Below are 13,865 nucleotides of genomic sequence, written 5' to 3'. Positions count from 1 at the left end.
AATGTGAACGTTTTGATGTTCTTTTTCTTATACATATATAATATAATACAGAAACTACTTTGTTGTGGAGTCCTCGGGGCTGAAGCCCCTGTAACTTTCCCCGTTTCCGGCCCTACATCTACAGACTGTTACATTTTCATTTAAATGGAATCCTCATCAGCAAAGTTCCGACAGCTGATGAGTAATTAGACGGTCACCTACAAAACTACTGTATATTTTCAATCAAATTGCGTATTAAATAGGATTATCCGTATTTGATTTTTTATCTATATTTATGCAAAGGAACGCCGTCTTTCGGCGTCATATCTCGAACATCAAAATATAATTATCAATCATCAATTATCTTTAATCGATTCACTGAAGACATAGCAATTATTCACTAATTACAAATTTCAATATCGTTTCTTAGTACTAAAGAGATAAATAATAAATAGATTCACACGTACAATGCAATTTTCTGATAAGTATTGATCTAAATAATATATATGTATATTTATAATACAACACAATCCCACTTAACTATCTTTATCGACTTTATTTTACTGTCAAAGTTTCGATAGCAATTTCACAAACGCCATTTTTTCACGAATACGTAACAAATACCATAGATTATCCAAAATGTCGGCCAATGATATCGCGTCATCTGAATTCAAGGTCAATGCTCTTTATTCTTCTTTACTTCTCCTGTCTTTGGAATATATTAATGAATCATAATTCTTAGATATATGTATTAATATCAAAGAGCAACTGCTAAATTTCTTGCCGGTTCTTCTCGATATAATGCACTTTCCGAACCGGTGGTAGGTTTACATTTAATTCAACACTAACATGACTATACAAAAGTGTTTTTATTGAGCCTACTTGAATAAAGATTATTTTGATTTTGGTTTTGGAGTTATTATAAATAATAATAATAAAAAAAAATATTGGACAACATCACATACATTAGTCAGATGTAAGTAGCTAAATCACTTGTGTTATGGAAAATCAGAAGTAACGACGGTACCACAAACACCCAGACCCAAGACAACGTAGAAAACTAATTACCTTTTTCTACATCGGCCGGGAATCGAACCCGGGACCCCGGAGTGGCGTACCCGTGAAAACCGGTGTACACACTACTCGACCACGGAGGTCGTAAATGCAAAGTTTGTATGGATGTTTGTTGGCCAATCACGCCTGATCGGCTGCACGGATCTAGATGAAATTTGACAAAATGATAGATTTTAGTCATTACAGAATCAAGAATAGCACATAGGTTACTTTTTCGGGAAAAATGTATTTAATACATGCAAGTTGCGGTCGGAAACTAGTGGACTATGAGTGAACTATTATTTTACCTACATCTACGTCATTAGACCATTATGATGATAGTTGACTAACCGAGATGGCCCAGTGGTTAGAACGCGTACATCTTAACCGATGATTTCGGGTTCAAACCCAGGCAAACCACTGAATTTTCATTTGCTTAATTTGTGTTTATAATTCATCTCGTGCTCGGCGGTGAAGGAAAACATCGTGAGGAAACCTGCATGTGTCTAATTTCAACGAAATTCTCCCACATGTGTATTCCACCAAGCAAAGGAGAAGCGTGGTGGAATATGCTCCAAAACCTTCTCCTCAAAGGGAGAGGAGGCCTTAGCCCAGCAGTGGGAAATTTACAGGCTGCTAATGTAATGTATGTAATGATGGTAATTGGAAATTCAGAGAGTTAGCGCTTCTAGCGTTTAAAATCTAAGATTCAATTAAACTCATGTTGAAAAATTAACTTATTGATATGACTTTGTGCAAGTCTGGCTGACGTATTCTACCAACGAACGACAATATTCAGTATTCTTGTGCTCAAATTTGAACGCTAAGTGAGCCACTGTCCTCTTTGTTCCCGAGGCGCATGTAATGTTATATTATTGAGATTATTTTTTAAATCGTTCTGACTAATTTTCGCAGACGTGTTATTATGACTTTGGACAGAGAGATCTTTATATTATTTGACCGAGTTCGGGAGTCTGAAGTCTGCGTGTTTTTGTTTCCAGGCAGCGTCAAAATCAAAATGTCAGGATTACAATTTTATTGAATGCCAGTTATGTTCCTCGTATGATTTATCTTTTTTTATGAAAAATGGGCCACCAGATGATAAGTGGTCATCGCCCATAGATATAGGCCCATAACCCTAAGAACCAAGATGTTATGTCCCTTGTGCCTGTAGTTAAATGTCTCACACACTCTTCAAACCGGAACACAACAATAAGACGAGCTTGCACAAAGCAAAGCATGTGACTTCAATTATTTCTTAAATTTTTCATTTGTGATTGTAACGACAAAGCACCGTTGAACGAAGCTTGCGATACAATCAATATTAATTTATCGATAACTAAATAAGATTCGTCCGATAAATATTGCAAATGCAAAAAAAATTATAATCGTATTACGATCTATCGATATCGATTCCGATAACGATTAAATTGAAATCGATATTTAAAAAAAAACATATGTAGAAGGTAGGACAATAATGTTAAATTCATAATTTTAATGTAATTACCGGTAAATAACATGATAAGGTCGATTTAAGTATGTCATGTTACATATGTTTTTATTTGTATCTTATATTTAAAAATGGCTGTTAATAAACTGTTCTTAATTAATATTAAAAAACATATCGAAATCTATTTTTATCTATAACGAGTTTTCGTTCGTGGGTTCTCTCGCGTTTTGTGGGTCGTTTGTCAGGTTGTAGGCATGAAATGGTCCATTGTCGTTCCTTGGAGTTAATAGCTTGCAAACCAAATTCCATCAAATTCGGTTCAGTGGCTTTGCCTTGAATAAGCAACAGATAGAGTATCTTTTGAATTTATAATAATAGCATAGATTGTTTCGCAGCTTGGCTTAGGTGTCTCTTATTGAGAAGGTTTAGAGCTTAGTCCACCACGCTGCTTAATTACGGATTGGATAGTCTTCCAGCCAACCCCTTGATTTTTTACCCATGCTTTCCCTCACCGAGCATGAAACGATTACAAGTATAAATTAAGCATATTAAAGTTCAGCGGTGCTTGGGGTTTGAACCCGTAATCGGTTCAGTCTCACGTGTTTTTGGGCCACATGGTATGTGGTCACCAACACACATACACAATGGCAGTATAAGTGGCATCTTTGCGTCGTTAATTCGCCATCAACCTGGGTAACTAAGATTTTATCTCTCTGGTGTAGTTAAACTGACTCCCCTTCAAAACGGAACACAATACTACAAAGTATTGCTGTTTCGTAGTCAAATATCTGATGAGTAGGCGGTACATACACAGACGGGCTTGCATAGAGCCCTACCATCAAGTTATCTTGTTACGTATAAGATAATATCGATTATTAGAAAAAATAAACTTATCACATTTACGAATTAAAATGAAGATTATATGTAATATGAATATTTTGAGTATTAATTATAATTCTAGATTATGAAGAATTCGAGAATTTATTAAGCTTCAACGAAAAAAAAAACACTGATAAGTAGTTTAATGTTGCGAAACACAGTTAATTAATTTATTGCCGTAGATAAAACTCTAAAAAGGATTTACTTTTAATAAATCATTATTATAAACTTAATAAATTTACTATTATTTCATAGTATAAAACAAAGTCGCTTACCGCTGTCCTTGTGTACATAGATCTTTAAAATTACACAACGGATTTTGGTGCGTTTTGTTTTCAATAGATAGATTGATAACCCACAATAACCATTTTTTATCCTTTACTTTTTACGAGAAATAATGGCTTATTTTCGAAGCGATTTTAAGCAATACAGCAGTTACCCTTATCTAAATTAGTACTTAAATATATTGAGCATTTAATATAAACCAATATGGCCCTTTACAGCATATAATATAAATTAATATTTTCGAATATTTAAAACGCAGGGTCATAGCGGTTTGTATTGTCTAACAACAAAAAATCTGTGAACGTTGTAAGACATTCTGTGACATCTTTCATTATCAGCATTGCACCCGAGCGAAGTCGGGGCGGGTCGCTAGTTTGGTAATAAACTATTTTCAACGCATGTCATATAAGACAGATCGGCTGAACAAATCTGAATTAAATTTGTCACATATCTGTGAATATAGTCAATATAGAATCAAGAATATCACTTATACTTTTTATTCTGTATAAAAGTATCAAAAACATGCAACTTGCGGTCGGAAACTACTGGATTAGTTTATGGATAATTAGGAGTTCAGAGAGTTTGTACTTTCAGCGCTTAAACCTAAGATGTCATATATCATATAACACACAAGGAAAATTATAACGTCTAACATCTTCCAGCCACAAGGGGAGTAAAGATTGCCTCGTTGGTCTAGTCGTTTTTTATTAGGCCACAGACCTCGATGTTCAAATCCCAGGTCGGGCTGATAAAAATTCATTGGTTTTTCCGTCGAAAAATTCTCAGTAACAGCCCGAAGTTAGAAAGTTGGTAGTGTATACACTCTCGTCTCTCAGAAAGCTCGTAAAGCCGTTGCTCGTAAAGGTTTCCAAGGCGAAGTACCACAGAGTGGCTGTGCGAGGCAGAAAATGCCCATGGACCATTTTTTTGGATTTTTGACTGACTTCACATAGTTGTGTATTGTTTATTACGGTGATTGGCAACTAGCCCCTAGCCGAAGCAGGGTCTGGACAGGCAAAATGGGAAATAAGGTTTCAAATTGTTACAGCCAAAACATCTCTTATTTGAAAGTGCTGATGATTTTCCTTCGTAATATAGTAAAGAAAAACATCGTTTCTTGTTGTAGACGAAATATATTTTAGGAAGTTAGGCAAGAGTAAAGGAGTCCCATTATGTGCATGCTCTGTAGAGATATTCTGCAATAAGAAACTCGAAAGTCACCGTAGAAGGCGAGCGTGAAATGTCAGAATAATATTGTTAGAAATATATCGTATTAGTAAAAAGTAGAAATATTGTATATGTGTAAATCTAATTTTCTTTGCAAAGAGTACCCCAGAATACTATTTTATGTCGGGGGACTCGGTAGGCAGATATAACAGACTAAATAAAACTTGTGATAATAATACATAGTATGAGATTTGGTCTAACTTTACGAATGTCACTACGCCGAGCTGTCGGATTGGTTTAACATTTATTAAATTTTGGCGGGAGATAGCGCGTATTTGGCGCGTTTCACTGTTATACTGTTTTGTAAATAATATTCGCAAACGAAATTGATATAAGTATTTTAGTTAATATTTTTTGTGATAAATTTATTAAGACTTACTCAAAGAAACCTAATTCTAGAATAATATAAAAAAAAATTAAACTCTTATCTCTTTTGCAATCTAGCCAAGAAACTAAAACCTTAACATGATTCAAAATCTTTTTTTTTTTATCGTATTACAATCACGAGAAAAACAAAGAAATCATGATATAGATTACGATCAAAATTGAATTAACAGAATTTGAAAAACACGTGTATTTAAATTATCTTTCAATGCGTTTTCTGTATTGAAGGCGGTGTTGTTTGAAGAAATTAATTTAATTAATGTATAACTAATTACACTTGACATATTGTTTTTGTATGTATATATATATGTTTTAAAAAGATATACTCTATTCAGGTAGGCTCTTACAGTAAATTTACAAGGTTAATTTTATTTTTTATTTTATTAAGTTACGATTGCTTCGGAATGTAAAAGGACTGTCATAGCGTTGTCGTTCATTTCCATCAATAAAAAATATACTTTTTTAATAAATTATTATACATAAGTATGTAAATAATTACATACAAATTTATTTATGTATTCTGTACATATATCATTAAATGGGATCCATCTACGATGTCTATTGTCTCAAGTTAATTTATAATATGTAAAAAAAAAAAACTTTTTCAAAGTTTCGACTTATCTATAAATCTAAGCCCGTCACAGGAAATCCACTTTTATCTTATCTAATTTCTAGATATGTGTCTACAATTTTGTTAGCTATTTAAAAAAAGTTACACACTGAGTGGGCTTGACACTGATTAACATATTATATAAATGTTTTATAAATATACATGCAGCACATCTGTTTGTCGTTACGACGCTAGCCACTAGATAGCCACTCCAAGCGTATACAACATCTACACGCCATCATTACGTCGTAAATAACTCCACAGGCTACTCCAAGCGCATAACACATTTATGCACAAAAAAACTGCGTATTTGAAACATTAGAGACTCTGGAATTGGTCGTTTTTGCTACCGAAACTTTTGTATATATACCCGAAACATTTATCTAAATAAACACTCATTTTCATTCATTTATCCATTGCATTCCACAATACTGCTCTCTACAAATCAGTCGTTTTATTGCACTGCCACACACCTCCTTTAAATACACCTATAAAATATAGTCTATATATGGTTATTAACATATAGTTTATTATATTGTATTATTTTATGATCTACACAGATAACTAAAAAAAAATCAGTAATTTTAATCGCACTGCGGTACACTTTTGATCTACTTAATAAAATTTTATTAACATTTTTTATCAGTGCATTAGATATTTATTTTCGATATCGATCAATTACGCACATGTTTCTAATCAAAACTTACAATTTAATTAATCTCAATTCTCAATCACCATAAACAAACTGCATATTTTTCCACTTAAAATTACCGGTAATCGGTAAGCATTACAGTCGTAATCTTTATATATAACTAGGCAAATGCAAAATAGTTAAAAGACTATTTATATTTCTTTGACAAGCGATTTTTTTTTGTTTAGTGCCTACTGAAGAGATTTGTTGTTTTAACCTAAAAATAAATACGGAAAATATGATCTTCCTCTTGCATTTAAACTGAACCTTTAAAATAGTTAATAGAAGTTATTAAATAAAAAAAATAAGTATATTATAATATCACAATTATTTTAATATTCATTCTAATGTATATATCGTGATTATAAATTAGAAATTTAAGTAAGTGTAATGAGTTAATTATGATTGTTATCAGGACATTTAAACGTTATCTGACTTCGGTTTGATATTTAATTTTACTTTTAAACAAATATATTTTTTAATAAGTTACAGATAATATATGTATATTTTATTATCTGCCCTTTGAAAAGGCTATGTTGCACAATAAAGCCAAATTTTACTTAGAAACTTGAAACATCAAAATAAAATGAGATAAAATATTTTTGACGCAGCTTTGTAAGTATAAAATGTAAAAGATTAATATTAATAGTCGTAACGCGCGTGGGTTAACCATTATTCATCAAGATATAAATGCTTTATAGCAAAATAAGTATCTCTTTCAATACCAAATTGTTACTTCACTTTATAATAATTTTTAACAAGCCTAAAATGATTTAAATTAAATAAATTTTCGAATATTGTGAAAGCTTCAGGCGGGATTTGTATTTAACACAATCTAGTAACACCGGATACCGATAGCACTGACAAACGTCAAAAGGGCAACAGTTAGACATTGTAAATAACCACGAATTTTTAATTTTTGCGTGAGTTTATTAATATAAAATCAATATTTTTATAATTAAAGCTAACTGTAATTAATAATTAACCGTAAAAAATGTTTTAACTTTAAAATTTATCAAAAACATTACTTTAAAGAATTTTTATTTAATCAAAATTATTAGCATTCCAAAAAAACTGAAACGAACTTGTGAGGTGTGTTTTGAAAAAAGAATTTGTGAATTCAAAATGTCATCATCGGATTCTGATGATATTTACGGTAATATTGGGAAAAGGCTAGACAAAATACGTAGAAACTTTCAAATCGAAGATCCTAAAGACGCCAATCTTGCAGAAACGAACAAATCATCCCTTGATGACAGTTTTTTAAGGGAAATCATTGACAAACCAATAAACATACCTGTTTCAAATGTAGAACCCGATATTAGTTCTGTAAGACGACAAACTCAAAATAAAGCCAAACATAAGGGAAGACCAAGTAAACGAGCTCGAAAATCAAAGCAATTTGAGTCTTCCGAAATTAGTGATAGTAGTTTAGAAGAAATTATAAACGAAACTACTACAATTACTCAAACTGCTAGAAAAACAAGATCTAGTGGTAAAAGAGGTGTAAACAGAAGCTCACCTAGAAGTCAAGGCACGGGTAGAAGTAGAGGCAAAGGAAGAAGAGGCAGTGCCAGCACTGGTAGAGGCAGAAACAACCACCTACCTAGTCCAGTGAGCCAAATTCCTATTTATAGTATTGGCAACACTGAGGAATATCCAGATGCTCTGGAAGATGTAGCATTATTTAGTTCAAAGCAGAATACCATAGAAGTAGTTCTGGATGATACAATCGTAGAAGAAAATGAAGAGTTATCTGTTAAGGTTTACTGGCAGAGCATAGACATATATAAATTTAAAATTAGGAAGTTTCAGAAATTAACACAGATTTTTGAACACTTCGCCAAAAAAGAAAATGTTAGCATAGACAAACTATTGTTCACATATAATGATATAATATTAAAACCAGATCACACACCTGACTGTATAGATTATAATATAGCTAAGTTCATTGATGGCGGTATTGTTTACAATAATGTCACAACGACAACAAAAACATTAAAAAAAAATTGTACGGGAATTAAAATAAAATTCCAATATTCGAAATCTAAACGGCCGTTTGAGGTTTATATTGAACAAGATGATAAGCTGACTTTGGCATTGGCTAAGTGTGCTGAGCACCTTGAATTGCCATTAAGGAAGTTGAAATTTGAATTCGACGGTGACATCATCACAGGTAAATATACATAGGAGAGGTTTATTATTTAATTTTATTTGAAAAAGGTAGGCAGACGAATGAGCCATCTTATGGTAAATGATGAACCACCATTGAAATGGCCACTGAAGCAAGTACTCGGAGAAGATGTTGTGAATCTTGCACATTATTACATATTAAATATCATGAAGAAATAGGTGTGCTACCATCCATGAAATCAAAATATACTTTATTCAAGTAGATTTTTACGAGCAATTTTGGTTGATCATTTTACAGAACTTAGAAGTTGCTTGGTGGTAGGGCTTTGTGCAAGCCTGTCTGGGTAGGTACCATCCACTCATCAGATGTTCTACCGCCAAACAGCACCACTCAGTATTGTTGTGTCAGTGTGTGTGTGGTTTGAAGAGTGAGTGAGCTAGTGTAACTACAGGCACAAGGGACGTAACATCTTAATTCCCAAGGTTGGTGGCGCATTGGTGATGTAAGGAATGGTTAATATTTCTTACAACACCATTGTCTATGGGCGGTGGTGACCACTTACCAGCAGTTGGTCCATTTGCTCGTCTACCTACCGATATCATAAAAAAAAAGAATTATATTAATGAAATCTCTAATAATTTCAATATATAAGCAATGTAACCCTTATCTGCCCGTGGGTCATGGTCAAGTATGTCTGAAAGAAAATAATGTTGTTGAACTTCAAAAGTAAAAATTCAACAATACAAATATAGCTTAAGGTATTTAATAATATTTATTGATTATTAATAATATTGGTGCCAAAAAAAAGGTCCATATGTATACTCAGTTGAATTTATTCTGTGGAATGATTTTCTTTATATATATATATATTTAATAACCCAAGATGGCCCAGTGGTTAGAATGCGTGTATCGTAACCGCATATGTCTAATTTCAACGAAATTCTAAAACATGTGTATTCCACCAACCCGCATTGGAGCATCCTGGTGGAATGTGCTCCAAACCTTCTCCTCAGAGGGAAAGGAGGCTGTAGCCCAGCAGTGGGAAATTTACAGGCTGCTAATGTATGTATGTATATATATAAATCTTTTGTAGGGTTTTATGTTACTGAACCCTTCTGAAATGGTTGAATCAATTGTGATTTTTAATTTTTTTTTGGTATATTTTTGATTGATAGTTAATATTGAACCCCGTTGGTAGTAAATAATTACCATTAATAATAATTAAAAAATATTTTAATACAGACTAATAAAATAATAGATGTTATTAAATTTTTTTTAAATCTTATTTCCCAAGGTTGATGGCACATTGGTATTGAAAGCATTTGTTAATATTTCCTACATGGCCAATGTTTATGGGCTACAGTCACCACTGACCATCTGATCATCAGCTTGACCTTTTGGCCCCTCTACCTACCTATATTATTAGCATTATACAGTAGTTTTCCAGGGAGGTATCGGACTATTGAATTGTCCGACTACAGAGTACTGCCTAAGACCCTATAGTCCGGTTTTTTTTACAAAAGAGTACCATATAATCCGACAAATGACATATCCGATGAAAAGTTTTATTTTATTTTCATTAGGACAACCAACAGTAGATACAATATCACATCCAAAATAAAAAATAAAAAATTACATTTCAAAATTATCAAGGCAAAAGTTCTACTACTTACAGGTAGTCTCACCATGCATTATCATATTACACAATGTAATTATTGAAAATATGAATTAAACATAAGCATAATAATTAAAAATAAGAATTATAATACATTCTTTAAACTATTATATAATAAATAATTAATAAGATAAACCATATGATTAGAATTGAGAACAAATGAAATTCTTTATTTTTCGATTAAGTTCTATATGTTATACTCTGAAGTATCAATCATACTTCATTATAGCTAAACCGCTATCACATGTAGTCATATTCAAACTAAGCGATCAGTATCAAAACAAAAGACGCTTCGAGGACAATAGTGACGCGTACAAGTAGTAACCTGCTCAATCATGCATTAATAAATAATAATAATAAATATTCGACAACATCACATACATTACTCTGATCCCAATGTAAGTAGCTAAAGCACTTTTGTTATGGAAAATCAGAAGTAACGACGGTACCACAAACACCCAGACCCAAGTCAACATAGGAAACTGATAATAATGATTTGATTTATAATAAAACGTAAACGTAAACTATCCTTCGGATAGATTAAGATAGTGCGTTTATAATTTTAATTTATTTTTCAGGTTCTGAGACGCTTAGGGATTTAGACATGGAGGGTGACGAATGCATCGATGTGAAGATTATCAGCTGAAGTTATGTAAAAATAAAATATTTATGCATATTATAAGTTTAATAAACAATATTTGTTTTTTTTTTTCGGTATCAATGAACCCATTATGAGAATTAAATAAACGAATGAGGGGTTTTTTTTTTCATTTAAAAGAGGTGAAAAGCAAAATATATGACTTGACATCTAATTGACACGATGTCATTGGTCGAGAGCTTGATTAATCTATATTCACTATGGATTTGCAGATCTTGCGGTTTGAACTTCGACGAAATTATTTTAACTGAATATACCTAAATAGTTTAGTCATTGAGTTTACTGGAATAGTGTTGTATTATAAATAAAGATACTGTTACGAGTAGCCCTAGCCTATCATTTTTTGTTTTATTTCGTCCGAAACATGCATGATGAGCTAAAGATGTAATTATAATCACAAATTAAGCATCTGTAAATTCTACTGCAACCCAGGTGCTTGCTCGGGTTTGAAGCAATCTCAGCTCTTCCAAGCAAGACTAAAATAGCCAAGCTATAAGCATGAAAATTATACGAATATATATATATATATATATATAGTTCAACGCTCTTAACCTAGAAAAATAAAACCACTGTTATAACAATATACGTGTAGTTTGTTTGAAGGAATAGGTAAAAATCAGTCTAAGATTTATTACACAATAATATGTGTAATAAATCTAATATGCAAAATGAAATTTAAAATAAAAATGTTTTTGGTCATTGAAAGCATCATTAGTTTAGTTAGTTGTGGGTATCAAGCAAAAGTCGACATTTATAAAACGAAAAAAAAAAAAATATTTAAAAAAATACAAGAAAAAACAAAATCTCTAACAGTTTTTTATTTTATTGCTTTAACTTTAAGCTTATGACAGTGATCACAGATAACGTAAAAAAAATCTATAATAAGTCATTTAGATTAGTCAAAAACTAACTATACTTATCGCGAGTATTTAAGCTATGATTAAAAATGAATTATTTAATAAAAACAATAAAATTAACATAAACAAAATAACAGTTTTTTTTCAAATAATCTTGGTTAACCTATATGATACGTCACAGATAACCTAAAAATGTAGCAAACCAATTGCATCAAAATAAATTAATCATAAAGATTGCATTTTATTGGTCAAAAATAAAATGTCTAGACATTTATCAGTATGACCGAAATAGACTATGATGTTGTTAAAAAAATCGTTTTGCGTTTCTGTCTTTAAAAACTGTAAAAATACCTTAATATAATTTCCTCTATGTTCACCTAAAATAATAAATTGATTTAATGTTTTTTTTTTTATTTCACTTGTAATGTTTGTTAGTTCTTTTAGGTGGGATTAATGACGCTTCTGATTATCTTACGGATTTGAAACTTTGCATGATAGTTCATCTAGGATGAAAACGGATTTTTAGAAGGAAAGGCTCAGTTTTTAGAAGACGTGAACCTTAACCGATGATTCTGAGTTCAAGCTCGGGCAAGCTCCTTGAATATAATTCATCTCATGCTCGTCGGTAAAGGAAAACATCGCGAGGAAACCTTGCATGTGGTAGATGAGAATCTACCATGAGTGTCTAAAATATACCAACCAGCATTGGAGCAGCGTTGTAGAGTAAGCTGGGACGTTAACAGGCCGTTAGTTTGACCTGATTCTATGACTATGATTGGCTCCAAGTAAAGGAACTACTCAAGGGTTAACAGTACAGACAACAAAAAAATTGTGTAAATATTTCATAATGACATTTAATTTTAACCCGTCCTAACCCAGGGTGTATGGGGCTCAATAAACTCGATATCACCCGTTAGGGGCGGTTGCCTTGATGGTCAAGGATTGGACAAACTTTTTTGGGAAGAGGGGAGATCAACAAAACACTGCGTAAGTGAGTGTGTGAGTAAGCCAGTATAACTACAGGCATAAGGGACGTAGCATCGTAGTTCATAATAGGAATGTTTAATATTTCTTATTGCTCTAATGTCGATGGGCGGTGATGACCACATACCATCTGGTGGTCCATTTGCCCGTCCGCCTACCTATATAATAAAATCTATAAAAAAATACCAGGCCGTTGTCTATCTAAGCTCAAAGCTCTTCGGTGCTGGTCAAGTCTATTTAAGTATGGTTATAACATAATAAACATAATCAGCCTGTAAATTTCCCACTGCTGGGCTAAGGCCTCCTCTCCCGTTGAGGAGAAGGTATGGAGCATATTCCACCACGCTGCTCCAATGCGGGTTGGTGGAATACACATGTGGCAGAATTTCGTTGAAATTAGACACATGCAGGTTTCCTCACGATGTTTCCCTTCACCGCCGAGCACGAGATGAATTATAAACACAAATTAAGCACATGAAAATTCAGTGGTGCCTGCCTGGGTTTGAACCCGAAATCATAGGTTAAGATGCACGCGTTCTAACCACTGGGCCATCTCGGCTCTTAAAGTATGGTTAAGTCTTTAAGTATGGTTAAGTCATTAAAACGATATAGGGACAAAGTCAAATCAAAAATCTTTATTCAATATGGAAGTGATTACGTTGATACGTGACTTATTGTCAATAATAGTTGATAGTCAAAAATCTACCACCGGTTCGGAAATTAACACCTCGGACCTGAGAAGAACCGGCGAAAGAAACTCAGCGTATTAATTGAAATGATTTAAAAAAATGTCCAATTAGAAGTAAAAAACATTTTTAAAGGAAGCTTTTATAGAAATGATCAAAAAAGGAGAAAATAGAATTTCAAAATTACCTAATAAAAAGTCATGATTCCGTTAGGTACATTAATTATATAAAATTGTAACAACTCCAAAATTGTAGAATTGTAGAATTATATAGTACTTGTAACGTATTCAACATTTACATAAACAAATGGTTA

The 13,865-nt window shown here is 32.4% G+C and overlaps 1 protein-coding gene across 1 annotated transcript; it reads left to right on the top strand.

Moving 5' to 3' along the window:
- Window positions 1-7,440: 7,440 nt before the first annotated feature.
- LOC113391792 (DNA repair protein Rad60) lies at window positions 7,441-11,056 on the top strand. Its single transcript, XM_026627870.2, has 2 exons — window positions 7,441-8,734; window positions 10,946-11,056. The coding sequence occupies exons 1-2, from the start codon at window positions 7,684-7,686 to the stop codon at window positions 11,011-11,013; spliced, it is 1,119 nt and encodes a 372-aa protein (XP_026483655.2). The 5' UTR covers window positions 7,441-7,683; the 3' UTR covers window positions 11,014-11,056.
- Window positions 11,057-13,865: the final 2,809 nt, after the last annotated feature.

This window comes from Vanessa tameamea, chromosome 28, assembly GCF_037043105.1.
Source record: "Vanessa tameamea isolate UH-Manoa-2023 chromosome 28, ilVanTame1 primary haplotype, whole genome shotgun sequence".
Taxonomy (NCBI): Eukaryota; Metazoa; Arthropoda; class Insecta; order Lepidoptera; family Nymphalidae; genus Vanessa; species Vanessa tameamea.
This window is presented reverse-complemented; position numbering and strand designations above follow the sequence as displayed.

Bases quoted from the DNA above. Each gene is read 5' to 3' on its own strand.
- LOC113391792 (XM_026627870.2), top strand. From the start codon at position 7,684: ATGTCATCATCGGATTCTGATGATATTTACGGTAATATTGGGAAAAGG. The intron at 8,735-10,945 runs GTAAATATACAT...TTTATTTTTCAG, and splicing joins CGACGGTGACATCATCACAG to GTTCTGAGACGCTTAGGGAT.